We start from the raw sequence: 24,069 nt of genomic DNA on the forward strand, positions 1-24,069 counted from the left end.
CCTCTATAACCAGAAGGTGTGGTCTCACCATCACAGCTCAGCCTCCTATGCTAGGAAATCCTACAACCTCTTTCTTCTCCAGAAGCTCATGCTCCCCTATCTCCAAGTATTGGAGTCCCAAGCATAAATTAAGACATCGAGGAGCATCCCATTTGGTTTATAGTACCAAATAGCATAAAAATAATACCTTAACTGCTTTGAAAAGAAAACAGATTTTAATGCCTTGTGTGTAAACATTTTTACTGTTTTGCATATATTTTATATTTGTAGAGTAATTCATGGTTTAAAATTTAACACAAAATGTTTTTTTGGTGAATGATGGATGAATATATTCATCAAGGAATATATTCAACAAGGAAACTACTTTGTTTCATAAAACCTCTTAAAGGGGATTTTAGATCTGTGGAAGGATATGTGAGTTCCTTAATCAATTTGTTGTGTAAACAGCGGGTATGCCCACAGTTTTTTTCCTTTTTAGAAAAGGCACTTTATTTTATTTTATTTTATTTTTATTTTTTTTGAGACAGAGTCTTACTCTGTTGCCCAGGCTGGAGTGCAGTGGTGCTATCTAGGCTCACTGCAACCTCTGCCTCCCAGGTTCAAGTGATTCTCCTGGCTTAGCCTCCTGAGTAGCTGGGTCTACAGGTGCACACCACCATGCCTGGCTGATTTTTGTATTTTTAGTAGAGGTGGGGTTTTGCCATGTTGGCCAGGCTGGTCTCGAACTCCTGGCCTCAAGTGATCCACCCACCCACTGCTTTGGCCTCCCAAAGTGCTGGAATTACAGGCGTGAGCCACTGTGCCCAGCCTAGAAAAGGCATTTTATAGAAATAATTATATTTAAAGAATGAGATACCATTTTGTTATTGGGGGGGGCAAAGGGAAAGCCTCCTCTTCATTTTCTGAAGGTTTGCTGAAAAATCAACTCACAAAAGGCAGATTACTTGGAGAAAATTGGTATAAATTTTATGAATGTGTACATGAGAGTCTTCAGAATGACCCAAAGATACAGGGGAAACTGCCCATTTTTATGCTGAGGTTCAACAAAGTATGGACAGCCAGGTAGACATAGGACTGGACAAAAAGGGCATGATCCAATGCCAATAGGCTGAGTGGGGAAACCCCGCAAGGCCTATCTGTTTAGATTCTGCTTGGCCTTGCTAAACGTGCATTCCTTCCTTCTGAGGATGAGGCAGGACCCTCTCTGGAATGGGGGTCTTATGACCTGCAGTCAAACAAGGTAGGGCAGATAGTTTCTTTATGGCCAGTTTTTACACAGAAAGGCAGAGGGAAAGTTAGAGTGATATCTTTAAGTTTTATGGCTGGCTTTGGGGAAAAAGGCTTCTGACTTCCATGCCCTGCCTTGGGGCAGAGGGATTCTAGTGTCTGTGTCTAGCCTCGGGGGAGAATGGCACTAAGAGACAGGAAGGCAAGAGAAGATCAGAGAAATAAATTTTTCTTCTGAAGATGCTTGTGAGGCCTTCATTTTGGGGTATTGTTGACTGAGTCCCAACATTTATGATTTTACAAGATTTCCTGAACAGGAAGTGCTCCTTTTTCTCCAGTTCACAGTGTCACACTGGGCATCTATGGACTTGAGAATAACAGAATTGCCTTTGCTGCAGAGATTTTCTTATGCACATTTGCTTCCTTGCGGTTAATCTTCACGTAGAGTCAAACAGTAGCATGTGGCTACACCTAGAAACTTGAAGCCAGAAGCAAAGTCCAGAGTGACAAAGGCAGAGAAGAGAGACCTTGGAAAGAAAGCATTTGTGTGAAGGTGTGAGTGTGAGCTCATCTGTGCTTTTTGTTGGGGAGGCAAAGCGTTGGTAGGACTCAGAGATGCCCAGAGGGGTCAAAGGAGTGTGGACAGAGAGCAAGGGATGGAGGGAGAGATCAAGAGAAAAATCAGCAACTGAGTGGAGGAGGAGTGGGGACAGGTAGACTGGGAGAGGGAGCGAGAGCAGAGGAGAGGCAGGAATGGGGAGTGGAAGAGAGAGGGAAAAGGAGAGGGGATGTCCAGGAGCAGGATAATAGATTGAAAGAAGGATAAAGCCAGGAGCTCGGGTTAAGATAGGTAAGACGTGGTACTTTCATGGAGGTTTTTCCTGAATTTTACCTAGGTCCTGGGCACAGGGTGGGTAGGAGATGGATACAACAGGGGGGCTGTTCGAGGTCACCTTCTCCTTTTATGTTTTGCAACTCCTGCTCCTGAGAGGCAGCACCTGGATCCTTACCTGCGGGTAAACCACTGGGATGTCTGGGTTCACTCTTCCCTCCTGCCCATTGTCGCCTGTACTACTCTCCATGCTCACTGAAGTCCAGTTTCCAGGGAGCCCCCCAATCCCTCAATGTCTGCAGATACAGCCAACAACCAGCACTGCCAAGGGGCCACCTGGCCACACACCTCCTGCCCTCATCCTTTATTCAGCCAGGACACCCCATCGCCTCCTCCACAGGTGCCAGCTCTGCCCGAGGTTGTCTTTCCCTCTTGGGGTGACGGAGGCTGGCGGTGTGGAGTACCCTTCCCTTTAATTTTGGTTCTCACTTTTGAAGAACCCTGATCCTCCAGGATTGCGGGCATAGTAACTTCCTCCTGAGAAGAGCCGTTATTGGGGCAGTCCCTGCTTCAGAAGCAGCAAGGTCCGTTGCTGCTGAGTAGAGGCTGCCCCGGCCTTTGAACTGGCTTCCTTTCATCCTGGGCCCCGGTCCTCCCTTTTCCACCCCTTCCCATAGAACAATTTGCCTCCCAGTCCAAACAGCTGCGCCCCCCCAATGCACATTGCTGACCCCACAGCCCCCTCGCATTCCTCTGGCTCCGAGGCCAGGTTCCCTCCCTCCCTCTGTCCACAGGAGCAGGCAGTACTAAGGTTATGCTGTCCAAGGCCATTACTGGCTTAGAAGTGGGAGGTGTGTGGCCTTCAGAGACAGCTTTGAAATGGCTGTGGATCACTTGGCACTGATTTTGCACCTGAATAACTGAGAACCTTGTATGTGCCTCTTAGGGCAGCACTCAGAGCAAAATTTATCCATTCATTGACTCATTCATCCGTGTAAAAAATATGTGTTGATGGTAAAAGGAATTTGAGGAGATATGGGCAAAACAAGGAAAAAAAAATGTGTTGAATGGCTAGTGCGTCCCAGCTACAATGCCATGCACATGTGCAATTGTGAGCAGACTGTCTTCAGCTAACTGCGCAGGAAGCCTCTACTTCCTACAGCCCAAGTCATCCCTTCCTTCATCCTTCCCGCTCCCTGCACAGCTGCCCTCATTATTCAGCTTTTCCCTCCCACCTTTACCTACAGACTCAGGGATGAGCCCCTTCGTCTTGGATTGATGCTTCATCAGCCTGGGTGGGGCAGCTGTAGGTGAAGTCTCAACATCTTACGAGGTCTGGACTCTGATCTTGCTGAGTTTCAGGATGCTGGCAGGTAAAGCAGCTGGGATCTGAGCAGTTACCAAGGCTTCCAGGAACGCAGTTCTGTGGGACCCACTCAATCTCAAACAAGGCGACAAGGAAAGCATGGCCGTCACTGAAGGGTGTGGTGATTTCATACGACAAATGAATAGACACTGCTTCCTGACCTCGGGGAGGTCCTTCTACCTGGGGAAACAGAAACACACACTCAGCAAGTGAGGGATTGTAACCATGTTATGTTGCCTCACCACATCCATCCAGGTATCCCCATCATGGTGCCACCTCCATAGGGTTTCAGTTAAATGTACAGGAAGTGCAGGTTGCTGTCCACTGTCTAAAGTAGGCAGTGATACTCCCAAGACACCCACATCCTCCAGATGATTAGCCATCTGGTATACTGGTGGGGGTCTGTATTTTCTTCATGACTGGTGTGGGCCCTGGCACCAGGAAGGATGGTAGCTGCTTTCATTGTGGCTGGACAACAATCAGTACATGTGGAGAAGGGGCACATGTCCCTGGTTATGTGGACAGTCTTCATTTGTGCCTGGGATTTTAATGTCTCTGCATGCTATCCGGTTTAGTATTTGTCCCACTCTCTTTCAAAGGTGTGGGTTTTGCGTGATAATTGAGAAGGCCAGGGTATCTGTGAGCCCAGCGGGCAGGACTCAAGCTTGACTCACCTTGTCTGTTACTTCCTGGTTAAACAGTGTTTAGAATCCACCAACTTATTGCCTCCTCCAGAGACTTCTGCACCCATCCCACTGATTGTCTCTCCCGTTTTGTGCTGTTTGGTGCCTCTGGTTCCCAGAGCTCTCTGGATTTACCTGCTGTGTCACTTTTCACACAGCTTGTCCCTGGCTGTTTGCTGGTCCTTCTTCTCCCATGGGCTCCATCTTTCCTTTCTGTATATTCAGGGCCTTGTACTGTGCTGTGGAATAACCTCAGTCTACCCTTTGTGGAGAGAAGTGGGCCTTCACTCCTCATTGCTCCCAGCATCAAGAAGTCACGAGGTTGCGAAGGGAGCCACAGGAGGAACTGCACACTCGGCAGGCCACTGTTAACCTCTTGGCCCGACTTCAGAGCCGGTGGCAGTGTCTCCCCCACCTTGAATAACTCATCTTTTAATATTTTCTTTGCCAGAGTCTCACCCTCTCCATCTCTCTTATCCTGTTTTTGTCTCCTCTCCTCTTGTGTGGCCTCATCTCCTTGGTTTTTACTCTTTCTTGAATATTTCAGATTGTTTACCATGCACATTTACTACTGTACTAATCAGAAAACCCTGAATATCATCACACCCAGGACATGGTGATAATGATGCTTCTTTCACAGTGTTGCTGTGCAGATTTATGAGCCTGCTCAGGGCCTGCTACCTCTCTGGAACTCAGTAGTTATTTCAGCCTCGAATTCTACCTTTTCCCCATTTCATCACCCTTGTCCCATCCCTGTAGGGAAGTTTGCTCAGCTGGAGGTGGCTATACCATTTCACAGCTGCTGGCTTCTCTTCTACTCCCCCAGCTCTGTGTTCCCAGTTCCCACACAGCCCGCCCACAGAACCCAGCATTTCACTTACCTTCGATTACATCACTTGCATTGCTTCCTGATCATAAGAGTATTGTATTCTAAGTTTTTAAAACACAGAGATAATGGAAAATGATAAGTGGGCAGTAAAAATCCTATGTAGTCTTACCACTCAAAATTAGCTTTGTTCCTTTTTAAAAAGTATTTACCTACACACACACACCCACACACACACACACACACACACACACAGTCTCTTTCTCTGTCTGGACATACATATATTAGAGGTGTGTTGAGCTAATTCAGTTTTCCTTAATGCTGAATGGCCAAGCATCTATGTTTGGCTGTGATTGAGGCTGATGCTGAATCATTGAATGAAAATATGACATTCTAACAAAAATAGGTATTGTTCTTATGTTATTTTTGTTTATTAGGATTCTTCACATCGTAAAGTTAAACTCTAAGTCAGAAACAGTCGTATCTGGACCTTGCCCACTGCTAGATACTCCTGTGCTTACCATGCTGCAATTTATGATACTAAATATAGACACTTGTTTGCAACTGAGTTTGGTGGAGGAATGAACTACATTGGTTTTGTTAATTATGTCTGGATTGGTGATGATTTACTATAGATGTTATGGTGTGATATGGGTGGCTTTTTTCCCTTATGAATTTTTGAGGTGGCACAGTCGATAAAGTTGGCAATTAATTTGTCCTTATAAAGATATGAAGGATTCCAAATAAGACTTTTTCTTGAAAGATGCGTGGTCTAAACAGAAACAGATAGAAAAATCTAAAATCCTAAAGGTTGTTTATTATTGTGAATGCCAGTATACCAAACAATTCCACAAAGACATGATTTATGATATATACTAATGATCTCTTTTATTCTGTTTTACAGTAGTATTTATGGTTCTGCACATATCTTGTCTCAGAAAGAAAATGACAGTCTTTGTAAAAGTAGCAAGCAAGTGTGTTGCCTCTTTTTTTTTTTTTTGTGACGGAGTCTCACACTGTCACCTGGGCTACAGTGCAGTGGCACAATCTCGGCCCGCTACAACCTCCGCCTCCTGGGTTCACGCGATTCTCCTGCCTCAGCCTCCCGAGTAGCTGGGATTATAGGCACGCACCACCACGCCTGGCTAATTTTTTGTATTTTTAGTAGAGACGGGGTTTCACTGTGTTGGTCAGACTGGTCCCGAACTCCTGACCTCGTGATCTGCCCACCTCAGCCTCCCAAAGTGTTGTCTCTTAATATTTGTCTTCTTTCCTCACTTCCTATTAAATGTAACTGTTTGGTAAAGTTCTTGATAATTGATTTGCACATAAATTTTGCATATAAAATTAATAGCTTTTGCCATATGATCAAAGATTATTGCACATTTCATTCTTGCAATAATATTTATATTTATACACCATCTGACTGGGAGAGTTCAAAATACATCATACATACAAGGAGCTTTTTAATCTGAGTACATCTAGAATGCAGATTTACATTTGAAAGTGAATATGCAGACTTGAGCAATAAGTTCATGTGGCATGCCTTATTTGTAGTATTGATGTTGTTATGCTGTAGATATAGAGATGATGGTGACCTGAGTATCATAAGGTCATTGATCATGCACAAGTTCAGGGATGCCAGAAATGATCTTGCAATAGGTATTTGACTGTTTGTCCTTTCAAAGGCCAAGGCATTCATTTAGAAGCCATGGCCAAATAATAGGTTTTGGGCAAATAGTGTAGCTGAAGCTGAACTTTGATGGATCCCTGATAAATATGTTTGCATATATGATTTTGTATCCTGCTCTATTAACTTACTCTTAGCATTTTCCTGTAACATTATCTTTGAAATCATGATATTTAAAGGCTGAGTAATTTTTATCTGGAAGTGTTCCATAATTTATGAGCTTTTCTCCTTATGTCAGACTTGTTAGTTCATTTGGTTTCTGTTCACTTCCAGCTGCCTTTGGACAGTCAACATGCATCTTGGTCATTCATTTTTCCCCCCTACCTTTCATATCCTTAGCTACTGTGAAGAGACCTCTGCAGTCATTGAGAACTGGCCTCTTATCTTTTATGCAGGAAGGTCCATCAGGTATCTGAAGACAGTTTTATCCCTCCTTCTGCCTCAAGGACTCTCCAGGCTGACAAGTTGTGTCTCACCGGCAGGTCCTCCTCAGTGAACCCTTCACCAACCCATGGTTCTTTCTGGTATTTTCGAATGTGGAGAATCAGAGCATTGAGCCCTCCTGCACACTCTCCCATGCCATTGCACCAGCAACCCATGCCTTGCCCTTTCTTGTGCAGGGTCTGTCTTACTGCACTGGGCTCCTGATTCCCTAGACTCAGGTCCTGGTAGGCCAGAGTCTAGGTTTTGACTGAGACTCCTTCTAAGACCTCATTAGGGACATTCAGTCCACTGACAGACACAAAGCCTTCCAACCCAGATGTTCTGGCTGGTTTCCGTGTGATTGGTGACACACACTTTCTTCTGATGGTCGCGCACAGAGTGGGGCAGGTTGAATGGGTCACTCATCCTTGTTGTCTTGCTCCAGAATCATAACCTTGACAGTAGCCTCTCTACATTTCTTCCACTGGAATTACTGGTTACCCATCTTCCTGCTGGGTCTGTTTTATTTTTGCCCCTTTTACACATTTCAACACAGAGATTATAGGACTTCAGCCTGCAGGGTGGAGAAGGAAGCTGGAGTTAGTGGGTTCGGATACTAGTGGGAACATGGGGAGTGACACCGTAGTGTGCTGTAGTGCAGTGCCCCTGTTCCAGAGGAGAGCCAGAGCCCTACCTGAGCCAGCACTGTTAGCTGAGGCGGGAGGACATCTCCCCAGGCTGCCTTGGGACTGGTTTCAATTCCCTAATGCCAAAACCTGCCTGCCTGCTACAAGGGGCTCAGGCAGGCATCCAGGGCTCAGCGTCCAGGCTGGAAGCACCAGCCAGAGGAGGCAGGACCTGGCTTCTTCTTACTTTCTCGGGTCCAGTGGCCATCCTCTTCTCTATTGCAGAGACCCTGGTCCAGCCTGCCAATCAGAAAAGAATGTCTTACATAGGATCTCACAGCTGGTTAAAGCCAAGCAAGGATCTGCAGTCAGAGTTCTCTGATTCTCAGTCTAATGATTTTTCTGCACACTGTGCTATAAAAATGCTACCCCATGGAGGTCCTTTGGGAATCATGTGTGCTGTCTTCATTCCAGAAGTCAGAGGGACCCTCCCTTGCTTACACTTCAAGAAAAAACCTTTATTATCTCTCACTGAAATGTCTGGATAAGAATCTAGATTTTTCAAATGTGCATTCGTTATGGTTGCACAGGAAATCCAAGTAACCGATTTTTCAGAACCTAAGCAGTTAATGCTAGAAATTTTGCTGCAAATAAATTGATCAGTATGCAAGACAGTTGTCACGGCTGAATCATGGTCCACAGTTAAGGTAAACAGATCTGTGATGACATTTGCTGAGCAGAATACAAATGCAGCTACATTTCCTCCCAGAGGTTTCTGACATTTCTTCTACACGGATAACAGATTCTTCTAAGAAGGTGTTGGTCACAAGGAAGAAAGATCTTTGTTTAATCCCTCTGAAAAGGTAGGGCTGTGATATTTGATGTGCTTTCTGTGAAGAGAATTGTTCTAAGAGAGATGAATATTGAGAAGAGCATTTTTCTTTGGTTAGTTGCCTGCCCTCACCCTACTCCCACCCATGGAAAGAGTCTTTTGGTTTTTCGTTTATTTGAATGGCCATTAAAATATTGTATGTTATCATGTGGTGAAACTTTGCATGTAATTAATTTTTTCCCAATGTAAAGATCAGGGGATATTTTTCTTACTTGGATTCACATGAAATAGTGGGGAGAGCAATATGTCTTTTTTTCATTTCTTCCTGTTCCTTTCATCTGTAATGCTCTCAAGTTCCACATTTTTTCCAGGTTTTCGCTGCCTACACTGTATTATAGGAATTCTACCCAGTATGTCTGCATCTGAAATGTGAAATAGTCTACAGCTAGATGCTGCATTATAAACCAGATATGTTTTCTGTGTTATGGTGAACCTTACAAAATCTTTAGCTTGTACTGATTTTTAAATGAGCTCCAAACCTCATTCCAACTTTGTCTAAGAGCAGACAGTCATTTCCCCTCTGTGTGTAATGGGAAACAATTTCCTGAGGGGATATTTGCATTTGGAGTCAGACTGCTGCGAATACAGATATTTCTGTCTATTTGTGCATTTGCCATTGGTTATGATCAGGGATCCTGAGCGGAGATCTAGATGAGAGGGTCGCATTTGAGTGGGGGAATAACTCTCGATCTGTAGGGAGTTGCAATTGGGATAAAAGACCAGAAAGCTCCAGGGACTGGAAAGGAACAAGAAAGCATACCCCTCAGAGGGGACTGAAGGAATCTGCTCAGAAATTCTGGAGCAGTCAAAGGAACACTTTTAGGAAAGGGCATCTTTCCTGTCGTACTTTGTTCCTCCCAGAGCATTTTTTGCAGTCCATTGCCAGGTTAGCATAGGGGTGGTATCCTCCAGGAAGCCTTCTCAGACCCTCCCAGCCGTCCCCACCACATGGTGTCCAGCATCTCTCACAGCATGCATTTCTCAGTGTGAAGTTACTGGGCTCTGTGCCTCCATCACACTCAAGACTGAACTTGTCAGAGGCAGGATTGGGTCCTTTCATCTCTGACCATTGTTCAGCTTCTAGCACAGCCCCCGGCTCCAAAGAAGAGCTTTGCAAAGGCTGCTTATAATTGAAGCAGAGACCGCTTCCTCACAGCAACCTCTGCAAAAGGAAATAATGTCCCGATGAACTCCACGTCTTAGTTGAGGAGAGACTGAGGCAAATAGTGATGAAGCCAGAGCTAGAAGTAGGCTGCTACTGAATGTGTGGCCCCCTGAATCAATGAACCGAGGAATGCATGAGCACGTGTGCCTCTACTTTGCTGCAGAATTCCTCCTGTATTGAGCATGTGTGGCATGGTAGTTGTAAATATGCAACCGGCCCAATCATATTTTTCTTCCGTCTCTAGACATTTTTTGCCCCATACAGTGTAGGAGGATCAGGTGACCAAGGTTTTTCAGAATTTTCCCTTTTTGGGATCTGACGCCGACACACTATTTTGAGGCAGTGACATCATCTCTTTCCTCTGGCATGCCCTCCTTGCGGCTCCATCATTCAGGCCTTGCCATCTCTCACCTGGACTGCTGTGACCTTCATTCATTCCCAGGAGAAGTCCAGGTACAGTAAGAATGAATCACCAGGGACCAGACCTAGACTGGGTAGGGGAGGGGTTGTTCAGAGACTGGCCTCCTTGAGGAGTGATATTTGGGCAAAATCTAAATGACTGTAAGGAATTAATGAGGTGAAGAAAGGGAGGAGAGCTTTCTTGCCAGAGGACATAGCATATGCAAAGGTCCTGGGGTCGGAACGGAACATAGTGTGTTCAACGAACTGATAAGGCAGTGTTGCTGGAGCCAGAGAGGTAGGCTGGAGAGGTGGGCAGTGGCCTGACCACACAGGAACAAGTTGATCATGGCAGGGAACTCCAGGTTTGGGCTAAGAGGAAAGAAAATGTGTTAGAGGACGGAGGCAAGGGCTGGCCTTGTCTGATGTGGCTTCCGAGTGCGGAATGAGTGGGAAGGGCAAGAGTGGATGCATGAAGGTCAGGGGTGTCCTGAGGCAGGCCAGCAGCAGAGCTCAGAAGATGGAGAGACCTCTCGGAGGTAGCAGAGAGCTTGCTGGTGGATTGGAGAAGCAGCAGCCGAGGCAGCGCTGCTGCCAGGCGCTTGGATGAGATCACCTAGGAGGACACATAGGATAGGAGGCTGCACAAGACGCCCTGAGATCTGGAAGAGGAGGAAGAGCAGGCAAAGGAGGCCTAGAAGGAGGGGCCTGAGGCAGGAGGTGAAGGACATGGGCCTGGAAGACCAGGCGAAAACGCTTGAGATGGAGCAGGAGGCCACATCCCCATAGAAGGTCAGGGGCAGAAGAGCCACTGTTTGCCTTCACAAGAGTGGCCTCCTGATGATGGCAGCTCTGTAGTGGGATGACAGGCAAGTCTGACTGGAGAAGGTTGAAGGAAGCATGGGAGGGAGGAACTGGCGAGGTGAAGCAGCTCTTTGGTGGCTTTGCTTCATAAAGGGGAGCGGGTTACTTTGCCACAATTCCAAACTTTTCCTTGTGTAATGGAAAATTTGGCCTTGGCTTTTGAGATTTATTTGAATTTTGATGTGTGTTATAGAATGTGTTCATGTTGCTGTGCTGCACCAGACGCCTGTCTTTTCTAAATGTGGCAAACCCTCAGCTGCATGGGGAAATCGAGGTGAGGGTCCCATTCTTCACTCCCATTTCAGATGAGCTCCTTGCCAGGCACTGCTTGGGCTGCCCGTGGCGAACTGGAAACAAGAGGGGATGGATGACTTGTCCAGGATCCCTGGGGTTCCTTCCAAAGGGTGTGTAGGGCTGTGGGGTCCCAGGGCTGTGACAAATGCAGGGGCACACTTCCCCACTCAGGCAAAGCTCTTACTATCAGCGAGGAGGAGGCTGTTCCCTGTCAGGTCTGGGGTGGGCTGTGTGTGTGGTTTGTGTGTATGTGGTGTGTGTGTGGTGTGAGAGAGGTGTCTGTGGTATGTGTGTGAGTAGTGTGATGTGTGTTTGTGGTGTGTGTGTGTGGTGCGTATGTTGGTTTGAGTGGTTTGTGTGGTGAGATTTCTGTGAGTGGTGCATGTGTGTGGTGTATGTATGGTGTGTTTATTGATGTGAATGGTGTGTGCGTGTGTGGTTTGTGGTGTGTGTGCTGTGTGGGGGTGTATGTATATGAGTGGTGTGGTGTGTGAGCAATGTGTATTGTTTGTGAATGATGTGTGGTGTATGTGAGTTGTGTGTGTGTGGTGTGTGTGAATGCTATGTATGTGTTGATGTGAGTGGTGTGGGTGGTGTGTGTGTGGTGTGTCCGAATGTGTGTGTATGTGAATGGTGTGCATGTATGTTGTGAGTGGTATATGTGTGGTGTGTGTGTGAATGGTGTGTATGTGTTGTGGTGTGAGTGGTGTGTGTGGTGTGTTGGTGTGATTGCGAATGGTGTGTATGTATGTTGCTGTGAATGGTGGGGGCGTGCGGGGTGTGTGAGTGGTGTGTGATGTGTTGGTGTGTGTGAATGGTGTGTGTGGTGTATGTGTGAATACTGTGCATGTATGTTGACTGATGTGCGTGTGGTGTGTGAGTGGTGTGTGTGTGTGTTGATGTGAGTGGTGTGTGGGGGTGTGTATGATGTGTGTGGGTGTTGTGTATGTTGATGTGAATGGTGTGTATGGAGTGTGCGTGGTGTGTGTCAGTGGTGTGTATATGTGCTGATGTGAGTGGTGTATGCAGGGTGTGTGAAGTGTGTGAGTGTTGTGTATGTGTGTTGAGAGTGGTGTGGAGGGGTGGGGTGTGTATGAGTGATGTGTGTGTTGATATGGGGTGTGTGTAGGTATTGTGTATATGTGTTGAGAGTGGTGTGGGGGTGTGTGGTGTGTGTGAGTGTTGTGTATGTGTGTTGATGTGAGTGGTGTGTGTGGAGTGTGTGGGGTGTGTGCAGGTGTGTATGTGTGTTGAGAGTGGTGGGGGTGTGTGTGATGTGTGTGTTGATATGGGGTGTGTGCAGGTGTGTATGTGTGTTGAGAGTGGTGGGGGTGTGTGTGGTGTGTGTGTGTTGATATGGGGTGTGTGCAGGTATTGTGTATGTGTGTTGAGAGTGGTGGGGGTGTGTGTGTTGTGTGTGTGTTGTGTATGTGTGTTGAGAGTGGTGGGGGTGTGTGTGGTGTGTATGTGTGTTGATGTGAGTGGTGTGTGGGGTGTGTGGGGTGTGTGCAGGTGTGTATGTGTGTTGAGAGTGGTGGGGGTATGTGTGTGTTGTGTGTGTGTTGTGTATGTGTGTTGTTGAGAGTGGTGGGGGGTGTGTGTGTGTTGTGTGTGTGTTGTGTATGTGTGTTGAGAGTGGTGGGGGTGTGTGTGTTGTGTGTGTGTTGTGTATGTGTGTTGAGAGTGGTGGGGGTGTGTGTGGTGTGTGTGTGTGTTGATATGGGGTGTGTGCAGGTGTGTATATGTGTTGAGAGTGGTGGGGGTGTGTGTGGTGTGTGTGTGTTGTGTATGTGTGTTGATATGGGGTGTGTGCAGGTATTGTGTATGTGTGTTGAGAGTGGTGGGGGTGTGTGTGATGTGTGTGTTGATATGGGGTGTGTGCAGGTATTGTGTATGTGTGTTGAGAGTGGTGGGGGTGTGTGTGGTGTGTGTGTGTTGATATGGGGTGTGTGCAGGTATTATGTATGTGTGTTGAGAGTGGTGGGGGTGTGTGTGGTGTGTGTGTGTTGTGTATGTGTGTTGATATGGGGTGTGTGCAGGTATTGTGTGTGTGTGTTGAGAGTAGTGGGGGTGTGTGTGGGGTGTGTGTGTTGTGTATGTGTGTTGAGAGTGGTGGGGGTGTGTGTGTTGTGTATGTGTGTTGATGTGAGTGGTGTGTGGGAGTGTGTGTGGTGTGTGCAGGTGTGTATGTGTGTTGGTGTGAGTGATGTGTGTGGGGTGTGTGGGTTGTATGAGTGCTGTGTATGTGTGATGTGAGTGATGTGTGTGTGGTGTGTGCAGGTGTTGTGTATGTGTGTTGATAGTGGTGTGTGTGGGGTGTGTGCAGGTGTGTATGTGTGTTGATGTGAGTGGTATGTGTCGGGTGTGTGTTGTGTATGTGTGTTGATGTGAGTGGTGTGTGTGGAGTGTGTGTGGTGTGTGCAGGTGTGTATGTGTGGATGTGAGTGGTGTGTGTCAGGTGTGGGGGTTGGAGTGTTGTGTATGTGTGTTAATGTGAGTGATGTGTGTGGTGTGTGTGAGTGTTGTATATGTGTGTGGGTTGTGTGCAGGTGTGTATGTGTGTTGATGTGAGTGGTGTGTGTGGGGTGTGTGTGGTGTGTGCAGGTGTGTATATGTGTTGAGAGTGGTGGGGGTGTGTGTGGTGTGTGTGTTGTGTATGTGTGTTGATGTGAGTGGTGTGTGTGGAGTGTGTGTGGTGTGTGCAGGTGTGTATATGTGTTGAGAGTGGTGGGGGTGTGTGTGGTGTGTGTGTTGTATATGTGTGTTGATGTGAGTGATGTGTATGGGGGTGTGTGGTGTGTGTGAGCAGTATGCATGTGTGTTGATGTGATGTGTGTGTGAGTGGTGTGTGACGTGTGTGGGTGGGAGACAGGATGGAGGAGGCCGGTGCAGCATGGACTGGGTGCAGGCTCCAGCTCAGGACTCAGCTCCGCATAGGGAGGGCAGAGCGGGGTCTGCACTCCCTCCTGAGATCCGGGTGGGCCTGCCAGCTGGTGTACAGACACCACTCTGGGTAGACGGACCGCTGGAGGTCGGCACAGGTGGAGCACCTCATCTCAGGCTGCCGGGGTTTTGTAGCTCCTCCTTCTGTCTCTGGCCACAGCTTCACGCGGGAATGTGTTATGAGTGGAGTGCTGAGGTGTTCAGAGGGCCTTCTTGCCCCCGCTGCCCGTCTGACCTCTCTTGCAATCCTGTGAATTAGACCAGAAAAGCAACATTATAGAAGTGACTCAAGTCCTTACCATAGCGAAATGATTCTAAGTGGTGTTAGCATCTGTGTGTATTTTTATTGAACACTTACACGTGCTTACGCTGTGCCAGGCATCATTCTAAGTGCTTTACAACTACTAGCTTCTTTAATCCTCATAACTCCAGGAGGTGCGTTGCTCTGCCCATTTTGCAGATAGAAAACCAAGGCACAGAGAGGCTAAGTAATATGCTCAAGGGTTATATAAAAATCACACATACATACACTTATAATGTCTGCTTGGAAAGACATTCTCTTCTAGGGGAAAGTAACAGAGGAGAAGGAACATTTCTTCTGCTAGACATCATAAATAATTGGCTTTCCTTAATACTCACAATAACCATGTGATGTAAGTATTTTCCTGAACTTACAGAGGAGGAGTCTGAAGCTTAGTGAGGTTCAATAGCTTGCCCACAGACCCCATGGCTAGATGGAGTGCCCCAAAGCATGAACATGTCCTACATGCCATACAACTTTCATCTGCGCCTGTGATGGAGAATCGTGGCCTTAGCATGTCTCTTGCTGCCCCAGGGAAGAATAGTGGCCTTAGCACGTCTCTTGCTGCCCCAGGGAAGAATAGTGGCCTTAGCACGTCTCTTGCTGCCCCAGGGAAGGTGCCTCTGCCTGGGCACCACAAGGGACGGGGACCCCACAGTGGGTGGCCAAACACATAAGAGCCTGCTCTGCCCTTCACTAGCCGTGTTACAGGGATCAAGGCTGACCAGTCCCTGCCGAGTTTCCTAATCTGTAAAATGGGATGAATTTCCATTTACCTCATAGGGTGGATGTAAAACTTGTACAAAGAAGATGGCAGAGTGCCAGGAACACAATTGGTGCCCAACATAAATCTTAGTTTAGGTAAAATTTTATCATCGTTCTTTAAGCCAATCCGTCCCATTATTGGACACTTACTATTTAAAAAGGGCTTCCCCTTCCTCTGTCTCTGTCTCATTCATTCATTGCTTCTAGTTCTCACCAGTTATGTATACTTTCTCCTGTCTTCCACATGAAACCCTTTAAAAAGTATTATTCTATTTGTGTCACTCAATTGACATATCATTTAATTAACACATGCTTTGGGAAAAAAAACTAGAATATTCCAAAAAACAAGAAGAGCTTTTAGGAGAAAATAAAACCCACCTGTAATTCTCACAACACAAATAGCCAAGTTTTACATATTAGTGTATTTCTATCTGCCTTGTAGTCCTTTTTCTGTGCATAGAACACATGCACGCGCACACACACACACACACACCCTCCCTCTCATCTCCCATCACAGTGAGGGAGAAGCTATGTTTGTGTTAGGTCCAGGACAGCGGGGAGTGTGTTTGCTGTGTGTCAGGGGTGTACATGTGCGTGGATATTCTAATGTCTGTTGACACAGACTGCTGAGCTCTCCTCTGGAAAGGCTCTACTCATATACACCCACAGCTGCAGGGTATGGCGGTGGCTGCAGTCACCCTGGAGGTATCCGAAGTGTGATTTCCTCCCTATACAGTGCAGTGGTCAGTTCTCTGTGAGTGAAATTCAGAAACCCTGGAGCAAATCAACAACTGACTTACAGGGCTGCTCTTCATCTGAAGGTTTAGCTTTCTTTGATCTATTGATACCAGGCCTTATCTTTCGGACTGTCACCTCCCACCTGGTCAGGGACCTTCCTAAGCCACCTTCTTTGGGTGGACATTCCAACAGCTTTGCTTGCTTGAACTTGAGTCACAGAGAAAAGATGCCAGATTTAGGAAGTGGGTAGTTACCTTTCCAGGGAAGGCTGACAGCTGACACATTATAGATATGGACATAGATTGCAGAGGAGAGAGACTTGTTTTCTCACTTTTGTTTGAATTTATTAAGGGTGGCTCCTAAAAATCAACATTAGAGAAAATATTTTATCTTTAAAGTCAATTTTAGTCTCATCGATTGCATTTTCTGTTTGGCTTATTTCGTATCCAGAACACTTAGTTACCAAAAATAGCATTTGATAAAATGAGGCATCCATTCCTTAAATAAACTTTTTAAAGTAGGCATAGGAGCAGATTCCTTGACAACAGAAAGAATGTCTGTCTTAAACCAGCAGCTCATTCCGGCTAAATGCAAGGCTCAAGCAAGATTGCTTACCATCAGCATAATCATGATCATTTTAACTATTGTTGCTTGAGTGTTTTGTTTTCCCAATCACTACGTTAGGCTCATCACATACCTTGTCCTTAATTATTAAAATGCCCCTTCAAGGTCCATATTATGAACATTTCACAGCTGACACTTTGACCTAGAGTAGCCCCGTCACTCATAGCTAGGAAGTGTCTGAGTAGTGATTTGAATCCAGATATATTTGACTGCAAAGTAGTGACTTTCTTTTACCTCACGATAGGTCATTTTTACTCAATATTGCTCTGAAAGTTCTGGCCAATGAAATAGGACATGAATAAAAGAAACTACACATGAAATAAGACAAGAAAAAGAAAGGTCACTTGTGGGCACCCACGCAGGTCATCTAATTTCTCTTTGCCTTGCTCCCTTCATCTGTTGGAGGAAAGAAGTGACTAGGTTTTCAGTATTCCTTATCCTTTACCCCACCAGCCAAGGTTTTGGGGAGCTTTACTTTTTTCAACTTATATTACCAGAACTATTGGCATTTTTGTTTTACCCAAATTAAATTCAGGTGATTGGAACAGAGAAGGGATGACAACCTTTCTAGGATTACCAACAATGGCTAAGATCTCCTCCAGCCTGAAATTTCAACTGGAAGGCAGGAACAAGGTAATGGCTTTAAAATACCAAAACTTGTGCTGCTTAGAACATTAGCTGAGCAGGTGATACGTTTTTAAAGTTTCCACAATTAGAGGTATTTATGATATACTGGGATAACCAAAGCTAAGCAAACTTCTTTATATAGGTAGGACTTCTCAATATGTTTTTAGTGGAGTTTGGAATCTCCAAGAAAGGGGGTAAGTGCACAGCTTTTTTCTTAACTTATTTGACCACAGAACTCTGTTTCTTGGAGAATCTTAAGGGGCTGCTGTTCTGTGGAACTTATTTTAAAAAGTAGTGACTTTCATTGTCATCTGTCTTTGTTCTAACAGTGATTCTGCCCTTCAATTTGGGGACATAATGGACTCAATGTGTTTTAGCCTCCATTTCAGAAAAATATAAATATTTTATCAAAGCAGGCAGATGATAAGGTTGTTGGTTTATTGCTTTTAATACTGTCTAGCTGTCACAAACTCAGTTATCTAAAGGGGAGAGAATTACTTTAAGAGGAGGATTTTTTTCCCTTGAGGACTTTTCGATGTGTACCTTGGTTTAAAAAACAAACAAAAGTGTGGTCATTCCCAGAGTTTTATGGACACAGCAGAGTGACTAAATTAAGATTTTGTTTATTGTGAAATTGTATTGTGTATTGTAAAATTCTTCTTCAAGAGTTTTGAGTGGGATAGTTCAAGTTGAGCTTCAAATGTGTTTATTAAACATACAGTGTTTTGGGGCATAACTGTGGGTCAACTGTCACAGGACTCCCTGAGTTCTGCTGAAAGGAAGCAGAGCAGAAACCTACACCAGCCGTGTACTGTCAACATCACTAGGCATCTCTCTCCACTAAGAAGGGCTCAGATTCCTTATGTATCCTGACCCATCTTTTTTTAAATACATTTTTGTACATTGCTGCTTCCCTTCTTCCCCTGGGTAAAAGTTGAGCTAAGAAAAGCTAACACTGTGGAAGTCCTTCCCAACCACAGTAAACAGAATCACAGAGGCCATTTGAAATATTTGTCGAGCCATGGAATGGTCTGAGAAAGGGTGCCTGAGCTCAGGAGCTCTCCATTAGGTAGGAAAGAGAGACTTCTTAGTGTGGTTTCTTTGAAATCAGGGATGCTTGACATGACCTTAATGAGCTTCCGAAAGTATCTGGCTTATAGGAAATAATGTCTTGGCCACAATGTGCAGGAAAGGTACTCTCATTTAGTGCCAGACCTTCTTATTCTTTAAATTAATATTTATTCCTGGAAAGGTCCAGCTCTGGAGATACAGGAAGCGTCAGCCTGGCCTGCTGTAGCCTGAAGTGATGCTTTTAACACCCTGGAGCTCACCGTCCTCATCAAGAACACAGGGGCCAAGCAGGGCTCAGATACTCAGGGCTTCTGAGTCCAGAGTAGGCATGGCAACCAGCCTTTCTGCTTGAACACGAACCCAGGGCAACAGAGCGGGCAGCGGCGGGCACTGCAGCAGGGTGTTGCCTCTTGGGAGTGTGCCCCATCTGGGTTACCAGGAGTTGGTTCTTTCCCTCAGGCTTTGGCTATGTGCTGCTTAGAACTTAGTGTCAGTGTGATCCTGCTGGGCCTGGCTCAGGCCATCTGAAGGGAGAGGGCTCGCCTGTTATCCTGCCTGAGCCTCCAAGCCAGATTTGGCAGCACTGCTGCACCGAGCTCCAGCCCCTGTGGGCTGCAAAGGTTCTACCCTGGTGCTGTCCATTCTTTCCTCCTTCATAGATGGTGTGCAGGAATTCCTTTCAAAAGATTCCTGTGCATCTTACCTGCCTCCAGGTGGTCAGGAGACAGGAGTCCCTTATGAAAGCTGCGAAGCTGTTTTAATTCTGTTTAACCACAGTTCCGATCAGTAAATATGAGAGTACTGCCAGAGATACTCTTTTCCAGAGAAAGAGGAAAGACTTGTTCTAGTTGCATAGCTGATGATGGCAGAGTGGCCTGCTGGATGCAGGTCCCTGGGCTCTCCACGCAGGTGGTGCTTCTGGTACCGCATGACAACTTTTCTTGCCTGTTACTGGGCTTTTCTGGCATTGACAAAACCTCTTGTCTTTGCTGAATTCCAGAAATGGCTTCAGACATACCTGGATCTGTGACATTGCCCGTTGCCCCCATGGCGGCTACCGGACAGGTGAGGATGGCGGGGGCCATGCCTGCCCGTGGAGGAAAGCGGCGTTCCGGGTAAGTGACCTCAGCGTTTCCAGGAATTGGCTTAATAAATGTTGAGCAATGCTCTTGACCTGTTAGGAAAATATTGTTTCTCCCCGTCCTGTAGAATAGAAGCTCAGCAGTTTGCATCCTGTTTAGCTTTTGCAAGATTCCTAAATATGCACATGATTTGCTTCTAAGTGTTTTGGGCCTCGGCACCCAGCTGGGGACTTCTGTTTGCTTGTCCTTGTGGTGAGAATGTGCTTTGTGATCCTGCTGGGCCTGGCTCAGGCCATCTGAAGGGAGAGGGCTTGCCTGTTATCCTGCCTGAGCCTCCAAGCCAGATTTGGCAGCACTGCTGCACCGAGCTCCAGCCCCTGTGGGCTGCAAAGGTTCCACCCTGGTGCTGTCCATTCTTTCCTCCTTCATAGATGGTATGCAGGAATTCCTTTCAAAAGAATTGGCTAAATCTCAGTGCCTGAAGACCAGACCGTTGGCATTGTCTGCTGCTCTGCTAGTGAAGGTGGTAATAATACTAAGTACTATTGTTCTAAGTGTACTTGTTCTGATAGGGCCAGAAATATCATCACTCTTGAGCAGATGGAACCAAAATTGCACCTATTAATGATCCATACTGTTTGTGGCTGTACATAGACCTAAAAAACCAGCCAACCAACCAACCAACCAATCAACCAACCAACCAACCAACCAACCAATCAACCAACCAACTACCCACCAACCATCCAACCAACCAAAATCCTGCAGGAAAAACATGACGGACATTTTCAGACTCAATATATCACCTAGTCCCTTTCTCCTGTTGAATCCATTTTATTTTCAATGCACTATTTGATAAACAAGGTTTCTCATGAAGTTGAATCAGTTTGTACTTTTAAAGCAATTTCTGATAACACACGGCTCCTTGGTAATGCAACTGTCCGGTTACAGCAGAACCCACTTCTCACAGCCCAATGCCGATAGGGTAGGCCCGTTTTTAGGTGGTCCAATATGATTCTTAAAGGGAACAAAGGTGGAGGCAATAGGAAATACCAGGATCTGAGATGGAGTGTGGCTAGAATGCAAAAGCATATTCAGCCTTGTAATTTTAGGTTGGAAAAAAGACTGTTACGTGTGTTGTGTAGTCTCTAAAGGAGGGCCTGAGGTTTTTATGATGAGGGAGGGGGTTAAAAAGCCCAGCAACTGAGCTCAGTGGTGATGCCAGCTTTCCCTGTATTCAGCACGCTCACTGCACTCACTGGGTGCTGATGCAGCCAGTTCTCTATCTGCAGCTGCCACCATCTTTACAGCGAGACCAGCAGAGCTATGATGAGCAGTGTTGGGGCCTGGGGCAAAGCTCTGCAGATCAACTCTGTAATAAATGATGTGGCTCACCTCTGGGGCTTCCTGCAAACCCAGCCATCCGTTTTCACCCAGCCATTCTTGCTAACTAGGTGCTAAGCTCAGCAGTTGCTAAAAGAAGACGAGGTGTCACCATATCAACTTAATTGATTTTTTACAATTCCAGGCCTTTTAAAATTATTTTAAATGTCTATGTGCACGCTAACTCGCATTCCCTGAGGACAGAGCCCCATTGCTTGCCCAAGTCCTTTTCCAGAAGAGGCCAGCACAGGAGTCTGTGATGAGGCAGGTGGGCTGAGTCAGGACCAAGTCCAGGCAGAGATGCTCAGGCCCAGACTAGTACTTACAGGACCAGGGACTGTCTCTGTGCTGGGAAGTCACCTCTGAGCCTCTGCCAGGAGTTTCCTCTTCCCCTCCCGCAGGGCCTGGGCTGCGGTGAGCCGAGGCTACTTCCCTCCTTGGTCTCCATGTTTCTGGCCCCAGCCTGGTGTCCACACTCTGATTTGTGGTTGCTCCTTGAGCTGCTGATGTGACTGGGGACACAGTCCCATTTCTTTTTATTTTATTTTTAGAGACAGGGTCTCGCTCTGTTGCCCAGGGTAGTCTTGAACTCCTGGCCTCAAGCAGTCCTCACACCTTGGCCTCCCAAAGCGTTGGGGTGACAGGCATGAGCCACTGCATCTAGCTTCAGTCCCGTTTCTGAAGAAGTCCTGCCCCACTGTGCTTTCCTTCTCGGGTAACACACATAGCGTGGCACTGGAGGCAGATGTGGATCCTGAGCAGGTGGACGCAGAACCTAGCATTCCACTTAAAGCCTAGGGAGTGAAACATCAAGAAAAGCAATGAGAGAGGAAGGAGGATGAGCAGCAATTGCTGACAAATCACCCAGGGGCGAGGGCATGACCTGTGGAAGGCAAAGCAACCAGCTTGACCTCTCTAGGGTACTTGTCCTCCACCATCCTCACCCCTACTTCCTTTTCCCTGACGGAGGGAGGGGGGCAAACAAACTATGATTCCACTTGCCAAGCCTCAGTGGCTTAGGGATGTATCCTGTGTCTAAGCAAAGAAACCTCCGTTTTTACAGGGCTGTTTCCATAGTAATTCTTGCATCTGACGTTTTTACATGTTTTGCTGAAATTCTGTGATTGAGGTCGCCGCTGTTCTAGAAGCTCATGATAATAGCTCCTTCGACCACAGCCTAAACACTTAGCTAAGTACAAAGGAGACCCTGATGGAAGTCACTCACTCTCACTGAAATGCAGGTAACCCCATGGCAGGCCCCTGCTCCTGTGCCACGGCACGCATTTCCCACTGCCCTCCCTACTGATGGCATGGTGTGCTTCCACCTCCTTCCTTCTGAGAATGTGGGACATGGTGGAGAGACTCAGAGAGAGAGGGGAAAGAAGAGAGAAGGGGAATGGGGGTGGTGGAAGGGGGCAGTGGCATTGGCAAGGACCTTCCCACACCCCCATTCCTTGCCTAGGTCTTCCCACTCTGACCTGATTATTCTGGTGGAGGGAAGTATCCCAAATTTTCAGGATAACCCCGCTTCCCATCCTAGTGTTTCAAAGCCAAGTAAAACCAACATCTCGCAGTTGAGATCCTCCAGGCCTCTCGCCTGGCCCAGCACTGTGGATCTTCATGGTTTAACTTCCTTCCCACTTCCCTGACAGCCTTCATCAGTAAGCGTCTTAGCAAGCTGCCTGCCCTCCTAGCAGTTGAGACTCAAGGTGAAGGCTCTGAAGTCCCAGATTCTTTCAAAAGTGATTCCACGTGCGTGGGAGAAATGAGCTGAAGCAAGTCACCTGGAATGCATGTTTGTAGTAACCTCCTTGATCTCAGTGACAGTGTGGTGAGGGGTGGGGGGCTTCCTTGGGGACAAATTCAGTTAGGGGGAAGCAGAGGTGACCAGTTAGGGTTTGTGACCATCCCAAAGCTAGCCTTTGATGGGGATGGAGGGTGGAGGCTGAGGGCAGGGATGTGTCAGTCCCTTTCCACTTGGAGTCCGATCCTGGGCTTCTAAAATAGCATCATTGAGGAAAAACTATTTTCAAGTTACTTATAGCCAAGAGACGAGCATCTCCTTCTAAGGTAACCCTGGGAGCTGCTGGAATGTGGTCAAATTATAGGTATATTTCTGTAAGCAGCTGTTTCTCTTGGTGAGCTTTTATGTGCTAGCATTGCTGCAGTCTGGGCTGGCCAGTCCAGGCTCCAAAGGAGGAGCATTTTCCAGCAGCCCTTGACACTTCACTTCTTGCAGAAGCTTTGGGTTGGCCCGGGATCACTCCTTTACTGTCACTGTGGGACCAACCCTTTTATCTCACTAGAGCATAAGTGACTTCTGTTTAGTGGCTCATATTTGATGAAGCATTATTATGATTACAGTAACTGTTAGGCAGCTTCACATCACTCATTCCTAACTAATTGCAAGTTTGGAAATGCCTATCATGGCTTTTCATCGAGGCAGGCATTCAGGCTCATTGACAGAAAAGTACAGTAAAATGCATTTTCAGCCCCCTTTTTGAAGACTCTTCTATCATCCATTCACTGTGCTGAATTAAGGTGAGTACAATAGGACTTAAAAGTCATATTTTGATTTCTCTCCTTTATTATCCAGATGCTGCTGTATAATAGAGACACATAAAAGATATAAAACAAGATTTACTTAGACTTATAGCAAAGAACTAGGCATAGCTTATGGTAGTCCTCTGTAAAGTAGGGAATCTGAGATAGTGATAGGGGGTCCAAAGCAACAGCATCTTGGCAGGTGTGGCTCTAAAAGATCCTTTGTGTCCTCCAGGGTTGCCTTGTTTTCCATGTTGCTGATGAGCCAGTGAGATTGTTTTTGGGTGGATTGAGTCATCCTGAGTATTTAAACATTTGTGTCCTGATTCATCTCCTGGTTCGCCCCTGAATTCCTAGAGCCGATGGCTGTACGCGTGCACGGGTGGCAGGCACAGGATCTTGGCCCCTAATTTTCCCAGACAAATGCTGGTTCCCAAGTTCCCAGAGGACTTCAGAAGACTCTGGGTTTGGAGCAAGGGCCATCTGTTTCTCATACCCTCTGCTTGATTGAGCCACCGCTGACCTGGCCAACATGGGATTGTTTACCACGGGGCTCACTTCCTTACCTGTCTGGTCCCACAAAGGGCTGGGTAAAGAACAGAACTCTTTGCGAAAACCAAGGTGACCAACCATTGTGCTGTGTCCAGGACTTTTCCAGTTTTAGCATTGAAGTCCTAGATCCCAGGTATCTTCATTCCTATACCGAG

The 24,069-nt window shown here is 46.5% G+C and overlaps 1 protein-coding gene and 1 pseudogene across 5 annotated transcripts in view; one reads left to right on the forward strand and one right to left on the reverse strand.

Annotated features, from left to right (window-relative positions):
• The window catches only part of ARNT2 (aryl hydrocarbon receptor nuclear translocator 2), a 199,714-nt gene that overhangs the window by 28,941 nt on the left and 146,704 nt on the right, over positions 1–24,069 (forward strand). For 2 of the 5 annotated variants that reach the window (XM_050799957.1, XM_050799961.1), the window contains exon 2: positions 19,357–19,471. In XM_050799957.1, coding sequence (XP_050655914.1) covers positions 19,357–19,471 — 115 coding nt within the window. Of the gene's footprint in view, positions 1–8,414; positions 8,537–10,386; positions 10,999–17,127; positions 17,292–19,356; positions 19,472–24,069 lie in introns of those variants that run through there. The other 3 variants (XM_050799959.1, XM_050799958.1, XM_050799960.1) reach the window with 3 other exon arrangements.
• On the reverse strand, positions 3,532–12,136 carry LOC126960078 (histidine-rich glycoprotein-like; annotated as a pseudogene).

Source organism: Macaca thibetana, chromosome 7, assembly GCF_024542745.1.
Source record: "Macaca thibetana thibetana isolate TM-01 chromosome 7, ASM2454274v1, whole genome shotgun sequence".
NCBI classification, from domain to species: Eukaryota; Metazoa; Chordata; class Mammalia; order Primates; family Cercopithecidae; genus Macaca; species Macaca thibetana.